Source organism: Schistocerca nitens, chromosome 6 (genome assembly GCF_023898315.1).
Source record: "Schistocerca nitens isolate TAMUIC-IGC-003100 chromosome 6, iqSchNite1.1, whole genome shotgun sequence".
Classification (NCBI taxonomy): domain Eukaryota; kingdom Metazoa; phylum Arthropoda; class Insecta; order Orthoptera; family Acrididae; genus Schistocerca; species Schistocerca nitens.
The window spans coordinates 554381194-554390554 of NC_064619.1; the positions used below are offsets into that span (position 1 = coordinate 554381194).

A 9361-nucleotide genomic window follows, 5' to 3' on the forward strand; every position below is an offset into this window, starting at 1 on the left:
TTTCGCAGGGATCGAATGACGGGTAGAGCCAAGGGTCGTAACACATATGAAATGTTACGTCCACTGTTCAAAGTGCCATCATTGCGAACAAGAGGTGATCTAGACGTGTAATCAATGACACCCCATACCATCACTCCGGGTGATACGCCAGTATGGCGATGACGCATACACGCTTACATTGCGCGTTCACCGCGATGTCGCCAACCACGGATGGGGCGTCATGATGCTGTAAGCAGAATCTGGATTCATCCGAAAAAATGACGTTTTGCCACTCGTGCACCCAGGTTCGTCGTTGAGTACACCATTGCAGGCGCTCCTGTCTGTGATGCAGCGTCAAGGGTAACCGCAGCCATGGTCTCCGAGCTGATAGTCCATGCTGGTGCCAACGTTGTCGAACTGTTCATGCAGGTGGTTGTTCTGTTGTAAACGTCCCCATCTGTTGACTCAGGGATCAAAACGTGGCTGCACGATCCGTTACAGCCGTGCGGATAAGATGCCTGTCATCTCAACTGCTAGTGATACGAGGCCGTTGGGATCCAGCACGGCGTTCCGTATTACCCTCCTGAACCCACCGATTCCATATTCTGCTAACAGTCATTGGATCTCGACCAACGCGAGCAGCAATGTCGAGATACGATAAACCGCAATCGCGATAGACTACAATCCGACCTTTATCAAATTCGGAAACGTGATGGTACGCATTTCTCCTCCTTACACGAGGCATCACAACAACGTTTCAGCAGGCAACGTCGGTCAACTGCTGGTTGTGTATGAGAAATCGGTTGGAAACTTTCCACATGTCAGTACGTTGTAGGTGTCGCCACCGGCGCCAACCTTGTGTGAATGCTCTGAAAAGCTAATCATTTGCATATCACAGCATCTTCTTCTTTTCGGTTAAATTTCGCGTCTGTAGCACATCATCTTCGTGATGCAGCATTTTTAATGGCCAGTAGTGTAGGAGAAGATGGAAAAGTACTCAATACTGGAAGACAGTAGAAAGTGGTTGTTCTATACAAAGAGCTAGGAGACAATGGCAGTGTGGCAGAAATAGAAGGACGCAATGCAACGCAGTTGATTGTGACAGAACGGTGTCAGGAAAATAGTGGAGGACACAGTACCAGACGGAGGAGAATAATGAGAGGCAGAAATTAGAAGCGTGTGAGAGCCATTGATAGTAAGAAACAAGTCTATGGCGATGACAACGAGGAAGAGAGGTGAAGTGACAGTGAGAAGAGGCAGCAAGAGTTGGAATGAATGAATGAAGTAGCAGCAGTAAGAGAGAGCCAGAGAGGGACAGTGACAGTGAGAGTAGGCAATAGTAGTGGGGCACAACGAAGGATACTGTGACTAGGACACACGTGAGAGTGACAGTTGGAGAGACATGGAGAGATAATGACAATGAGTTGGGCTGAATTAGTGAGTGAGAATGAGCAAGTGGGAGTGGATCGTTTTGAGGGACTTAAAGCTATGGACTAGTAGTTGAGAAAGAATTTCAGTTAGAGGAGCTTGTGGGACTGAGAAGTGCATTGAATATTTAAAGGGGGTGGAATATCTTCGTATGCCAAACTTTCGGTAACATTTTTACAGATACTGAGAAGGGCAGAATGAGTCAGTTGATACCCCCTTCCTCACTCAGAGTTTTTAAGTATACTAGAGTATGTACTCCTGTTTTTTGTTCCAATCGGAGCTGTTTATTATTGGTTTTCTCATACTGAATTCACCGGTACGTATCAGAGGGATAATATGAATTGTTTATGTGTGGAAATATTGTAGTAAACTGGTCGTTGTCTTGGATTAGTACATACTTCCTGTGTTACAAAATTTCTAGGCCATTCACGAGACATAAAGCTCTGGAAGGAACCCCTGGTTCACGGGAGATAGAAATCAGCAAGGAACACACTCTTGAACATAATGATAACCGATCTTATCCGAGCTAGCCGGCCGGTGTGGCCGTGCGGTTCTAGACGCTTCAGTCTGGAACCGCGTGACCGCTACGGTCGCAGGTTCGAATCCTGTCTCGGGCATGGATGTGTGTGATGTCCTTAGGTTAGTTAGGTTTAATTAGTCCTAAGTTCTAGCGGACTGATGACCACAGATGCTAAGTCCCATAGTGCTCAGAGCCATTTGAACCATTTTTTTTTTTTAATCTGAGCTATTTTGGAGGCCAGAGATAACGGTACGGAGACAGGACACAGAACAGATGGCATGCTTCCACGTGACCGTGCTGTGCCTGCTGCTGGCTGTGCAGCTGCACCTGGTGGCGTCACGGGCGCTGCGAATGAGGTCGCGGATTCACGACCGCATCATCGGCGGCTCCGAAGCCAGCATCGAGGACTTCCCGTGGACGTTGGCTCTGCTGTACACCGATTCCCACCAGTGCGGAGCCTCCATAATCGGCAACCAGTGGGCCCTGACTGCTGCGCATTGCATCGGCCAGAGAAGCTCGCTATACACTTTGCGCGCTGGGTCCTCCAATCGCGACAGCGGCGGCACCTTGATGGACGTGGTCGAGATTTACGAACACGAGCTGCACGACAGCAATTCTGGTGACTACGACATAGCTCTCATGCAGGTGATAAGTTTGTCGTCTGACTTGTTTGACGCGTCTGGCCAAGAATTCGTCTTTAATGTCATCTTCTTCATCTCACAATCACCGTTCAGTCATCGCACTCCACTTTCAGTGTTTAGGTTCTGCCCCCCCCCCCCCCCACCCCCACCCAGTGTCTGTCGTCCCCTACAATTTTTACCCTCTATAGCTCCAGCTAGTAACATGGAGGTTATCACCAGCTGTCATAACACTTTTTTCTATCATCCTGTTTATTCTTCTTGTGCTTTCATCTTTCACCGATTCTGCGGAGAACCTCCACATTCCTTACTTTATCAGCCTACCTATTACTCAACGGTCTTACCTAGCACCACATCTCTAACGCTTCCATTCTCTTATGTTCAAATTTTCCCACAATCTATGATTCATTGCCATACAATCTTTCCTTCCAAAAGTACTGGGTTGGTGCATAAGTTCGCAGCGTTGCTCCATAAGTTCAATAAACACAACAGATATACATTAACAGAAACTTTAGTCATCAATAATTCACTCTATTTCACAATTTACAACAGTCTGCCAACAAGTAAAAAGCTGAGGGTGAATGGTCAGATGAATATGATGGGTGCGAAATGACTTCCCAACCAAATTCCTTTATTGTGTTTTTTTTTTAGTCTAGCAAACTGCAACTTCACGCATTCTCCATGGTCGTTCTTAGTGTCTGGGGTGTATCTGCAAAACGTCTCAGTTATTCACAATAAACGTCATCAGTGATGGTTTCACCTCGGTGAAGCAATTTGTAGTACACTACACCGCCGCTCTTCAACCAGATGCTTAACATTATCTTTTGTGAATCTGTACAGGTCCTTGTATGGGGAGCTACTTGTCTGGGTCAACCATTCCTTTCTTTTCTTTGCGTTAGCATAAAGACACCACTTCTCGTCACCAATAATGATACAGGATAGGACTGGTCGGTGTTATTCACGTGCCAGTTGATGATGTGTAAGCAGTTGTACATAGTGCCAGTTGCTGATGTTTGTGATTTTGGCTTAGTGCGTGCGGTACCCATGAATTCGATCTTTGAACCCTTCCCGTTGCATGCTAATGTCGTGTGACAGTGGAATAATCACAGTTAACTATATTTGCTGATTCTCGAATAAACTATCGTTAATCATTGTGGATTAGTGCGTTTAAACGATCTTCATTAGACCCCGAAAGTCTTCCTGAATGTGGAGAGTTATTAATCTCAAAAATATTCTCCTTAAAACGTGAAAACTATTATCTTGCCTTGCTCTGTCCAGTGGCTTTATCCTCTTGCACGGGGTAAATATCACTGGCTGCCTACGCTCTACTGAATTGAAGCAGAAGAATATGTCGATTACTCCTCTTGGCACTCCATTTTGTAACTTCTACAGCACCAGTCCCTATCCAGAAAAGACAAAATGACGTTTTCGATTCTCAAATAGCAAGACTGAAGTAAAAATAAAAAATGACAATCGACAGTTAAACACATAGCAACTGGAATACCAAAATGCAAAATGGAGACGCTACGAACTTATGTATCAAACTAATGTATCACCATACGTTTCTTTCTCGAATTCACAGCGGTTTTTGATCTCTAACGGACTTCTTTGGTCATGAACGCTTGTTTTTCTGTGCTAGTCTGTCTTGTCCGTCATCGTTTATCTGGCTTCTAAGGTAGCTGAATCCGTTAACTTCATCTACTTTGTTACCGCCAGTTTTCATATTAAGCATGTCCCTGATCTCATTTCGTTTGCGTTTCGTCTTTCTTCAGTCTGCTCTCAGTTCATAAGACTGTTCGTTCCATTCAACACATTCTCTATGTAATCCTTCTTCACCTTCATTGAAGTAGCAGTCTCATCAGTTAAATATATCACTTTAATGTCTCGATCGTTTCTTCTATTTCCGTCATTTCTTTTTCTGTCTTAGGACAAGAGGAGGGGCGAAAGACCTGATTCCTGTCTTACAACAATTTTAATCACATAGCTTCCTTTTAGATCTTCCAGTTGTATTGTCACCGTTTGGTACTTGTACATTCAGTACATCACCTGTCGTTCCCTTTGGATTAGTCCTCTATTTCTCAGAAGTTCCAACATCGTACACCACTTCGCACTGGTAAATGCTTTATCTAGGTCGACATATCCCATGAACGTGTCTTGATTTATTTCAGTCTTATTAGCATTACCAAGTGCAACGCGTGATTTGCCTCTCTGGTTTCTTCACATTTCCTAAGCCAACCAACCCTCAGCTTGCTTTCCCACTATTCTGTATCTTATTCTTGTCAGCAACAAGGGTGATGATTTGTTAAAACGATTCTGCGATATTTCTTGCACTTATCTCCTTGCTATCTTGGGAAATGTGTGAATGATATTTTCCTATAGACTGATGGTATGTCGCCTGTCTCAGAGACTCTACTCAGCAACTTGAATAATCGCTTTGCTGCCGCTACTCCTACCGAGTTTAGAAATTCCGATGAAACGTTGCGTATATCTCTTGTCTTACACGATCTCACGTCTTTCATAGCTCTTTTAAATTGTGGCTAAGTAATAATCGACTGTCTCTTCCATATGAATTCCAGTTACTTCTTCTAACAGCTTCTCAGACAATTCCTCCCCTTCACATAGTCAAATGGTTCAAATGGTTCAAATGGCTCTGAGCACTATGGGACTTAACTGCTGTGGTCATCAGTCCGCTAGAACTTAGAACTACTTAAACCTAACTAACCTAAGGACATCACACACATCCATGCCCGAGGCAGGATTCGAACCTGCGACCGTAGCGGTCGCGCGGTTCCAGACTGTAGCGCCTAGAACCGCTCGGCGACAACGGCCGGCCCTTCACATAGTCCTCCGACGTACTATTCCATGTATCCGCTCTGCACTTGGCGTTTAACTGTGGAATCGCCTTTGCAGTCTTATTGTTACCATTCTTGCTTTAATTTTACGTAATGTTATTATGACTTTTCTAAATGATGTATCTGTCATTCCGTTAAAGAAACGTAAAAGAATACTGGGTACCTACACCGAAATGCCCTATTTTCAATTTACTCGATCCACTAAGTTAAATTAAATGAATGTAATTCTTCGTCAAAAATAAATTGTATGTGAACATAAAAGAGTTACATTAACTTACAAAACTTCCATATGAGCGACTGTTAAGACGCAAAGAATATCTAGCACAAGTATGCATTCAATTTTCATCCACGTCCACTGCATGTTCAGGGGCAAGTCGCCGTTGCCTTCCACAGCCCTAGGACGTAGATCTTAAGAGTCCCGCACTGCAAGGGCGACAGACCTGTCCTTCACGTTGCCTCAGGAATGAAAATCCACTGTTTGATGTGAGGAGACGGTGGAGCAGAAATTACAGGGCCATCACGTCCAATGCATCGTCTTGGAAATGTTCGATTCACAGGTTTCCGTACATCCCACGACCAGGAAGGTGGAGCACCATCTTGTTGAAACTAAAGGTTTTGCGTCATGTCTTCAAACTCAGAAAAGCAAGCATCTGTAATAGGTTTAGGTGCATCGTTCCTGTAACAGTCTCCCTAGTCAATGAAGAACGATTCAATTATCTTGTCAGACTTGAGACCACAGCAAACGTTCACATTCGAGTTATCTCCCATCTTTTCCCTGATGTTGTTGTTGTGGTCTTCAGTCCGGAGACTGCTTTGATGCAGCTCTCCATGCTACTCTATCCTTCATTCCCAGTACGTACTGCAGCCTACATCCTTCTGAATCTGCTTAGTGTATTCATCTCTTGGTCTCCCTCTACGAATTTAACCCTCCAAGGTGCCCTCCAATACGAAATTGGTAATCCCTTGATGCCTCAGAACATGTCCTACCAACCGATCCCTTCTTTTAGACAAGTTGTGCCACAAACTCCTCTTCTCCCCAATTCTATTCAATACCTCCTCATTAGTTATGTGATCTACCCATCTAATCTTCAGCATTCTTCTGTAGCACCACATTTCGAAAGCTTCTATTCTCTTCCTGTGTAAACTATTTTTCGTCCACGTTTCACTTCCATACATGGCTGCACTCCATACGGATACTTTCAGAAACGACTTCCTGAAACTTAATTCTATTCTCGATGTTAACAAATTTCTGTTCTCCAGAAACGCTTCCCTTTCCATTGCCAGTCTACATTTTATATCTTCTCTACTCGTACTTCGACCATCATCAGTTATTTTGCTCCCCAAATAGCAAAACTCCTTTACTACTTTAAGTGGCCCATTTCCTGATCTAATTCCCTCAACATCACCCGACTTAATTCGACTTCATTCCATTATCCTCGTTTTGCTTTTGTTGATGTTTATCTTATATCCTCCTTTCCAGACACTGTCCATTCCGTTCAAGTGCTCTTCGACGTCTTTTGACCGAGCGAGGTGGCGCAGTGGCTAGCACGCTGGACTCGCATTCGGGAGGACGACGGTTCAATCCCGCGTCCGGCCATCCTGATTTAGGTTTTCCGTGAAAAATTCATATCGTGGTACCGTGTCATCGGAATCTATGGCCTGCAGAATATCCACACTATCCGAATACAAGCACAACCACTTTTTATCGAGCCTATGAATGAATACGTGGTATCTATAACACCAATGTAGCCTGACAAATTGATTTGCGTGGATTTCGTTGGAACACTTAGCGGACCTTCATCAGAAACACGCTGACCTCCGGCATGCCGCTCATAATTCTGCCAGTGCAGAAACTGCCTATGCCATGCTTTTATCCTCTTGGCGATGCTTGCTACTTTCTCCCTGCGCACCACAACAGTCGTTTTATACTCTGCCTACCAAAGTACAGTTTGCGCCTTCTTCTCACTTAACGTCATTCCCGCTTGCACAGATAACAATGAAACAATGAAAACGCACAAATGTTGAAAAAAAATTGGCAGCAACTATAGATACTTCTGAATCCAACATAAATGTTAGACACGAAACGAAAAAACAATTACTCTTTTTGAACATCCTCAAAAAAAAATAATAATAAAGAAAAGAACAGAGCATTTCGATGTAGACGCCCCATATTCCACTGTAATTATCTGAAACTCTGTATTGCAACAGTATGGCCAACCCGCTGGTGGTCACCAAACTATGCTCATCAAACTGCTGCTCATACACTGAACGGTACTGTACATGTATACGTTTCTTCACTACGTCATGTAAAGCTTGAACCTGCGTATTTCGTAGAAATGCGGACAAAATTCGTTCGAAATTCCATTCCTCTGACGAGGATATAACCCCCACCTTTCGTACTATGGAATTAAGATAGATAGCGGCCAATACCGCAATTTTTGTTACGGCAGCGAACTCAAATACCTAGTGTTGTCGCAGAGTACCTTTCAGTTGGTAATCTACAACCCTCAGTAACAGCCGTACAAAAATGTAGCCAATATTATGTGGGGAAACATCACTTTTACGAAGAATAATCATATCAGTGGAAGAAAGACCAAAATTTGGGAAGAATCCTGCTTAAAGAAATTACGAAAAAGAATTACTAGTTATGAAACAATGCTTCTCCGGCAGCAAACGTATTTAAGAGATCATAGTGTATTTTTTGATTCACATGGCACTAAGCACTATGCGACTTAACTTCCGAGGACATCAGTCGCCTAGAACTTAGAACTAATTGAACCTAACTAACCTAAGGACATCACACACATCCATGCCCGAGACAGGATTCGAACCCGCGACCGTAGCGGTCGCTCGGCTCCAGACTGTAGCGCCTAGAACCGCACGGCCCCTCCGGCCGGCGTATATTTTTTCTTCTGCAACCTTATTCACTGCACTGGTTCCGTAAGCTCTTGTTTTACAGCACAGACAGAGTATACACTGCATGCAGTAATATTGTTATATTTTGTTAAACAGTGGTTACTGAAGGAAAGTACTGCGGAAAACGAAAATTCCTTATGAACAACGGGCACGGAATGAGCAGTACAGATCTATCACCTAAGCATGAAATATTTACAAGAACCTCGTCGGACAGCTAATAGCAAACACACCTGTATCTTGAGTGCAGAGAAACTGAAAGAAGCCTTTCGCGACAGCACTACTATATAAAACAACCTCGGACGTCTTGTCGCGACAATTCAGTCATCATGCATAGGTTACTGTATTTAGGTTCTGTTCTTCAAACATTAATGTTGCCGTTGACACATTAGATGCGAGTGTAGGGACGAATGGAATCACAGACGTGACTGCACAATAAAAGATGATGACTTTGCAAAGCCTTGCGTTTTGGTACAATAAAAACTGTTAGGTAATAAACTGACTTAAAAGACCAACTGTGCTAAAAAAGAAAAATGTCTGGTTTCGATAAACAAACCATTACATATTACAGTGTTTGGAAATACGCACTAATAAAGAAAGCAACAAAACATTTAATTATCTTTAAGATCCATATGCAGTACCGAACACTAGTTGGCAGAAATACTGGATCAAGTAGCTGTATTTCGAATTGTTTACTGTAGCACTGTCGAGAAGAAATCATGGAAAATACTGACGATTATGAAAATCGACTGCACTATTCCACATTATCAAGAGCTTTCTCTAAAATTAGAAACATAGGACTGCCTTCATTCATTTTACCCGACGTTTAATTTTACAGACTGCCGGTTCGTTCCCACTTGGCATCAACGTATCAATCGTGAACCTTCCAGAGGCTGGATACGACCCGGCAGTCGGCCTGGCGCTCACAGTGAGGGGCTGGGGATGCACGGAGACCGACTACCCCCTCATCCTGCACAAAGTGGACATCAGAGTCAGCGGCCGCTCCGAGTGAGATTTCCCGGGCGGACGCG

General features: G+C 43.8%; 1 protein-coding gene across 1 annotated transcript; it reads left to right on the forward strand.

The window, feature by feature from the left end:
- The first annotated feature begins 2200 nt into the window (after positions 1-2200).
- On the forward strand, positions 2201-9342 carry LOC126263456 (trypsin-2-like). The gene is made up of 2 exons (XM_049960549.1): positions 2201-2572; positions 9169-9342. The coding sequence occupies exons 1-2, from the start codon at positions 2201-2203 to the stop codon at positions 9340-9342; spliced, it is 546 nt and encodes a 181-aa protein (XP_049816506.1).
- Positions 9343-9361: the final 19 nt, after the last annotated feature.

Coding starts and splice junctions, on each gene's coding strand:
- LOC126263456 (XM_049960549.1), top strand. CDS start 2,201: ATGGCATGCTTCCACGTGACCGTGCTGTGCCTGCTGCTGGCTGTGCAG. Junction 2,573..9,168: donor ACGACATAGCTCTCATGCAG/GTGATAAGTTTG, acceptor TTAATTTTACAG/ACTGCCGGTTCGTTCCCACT.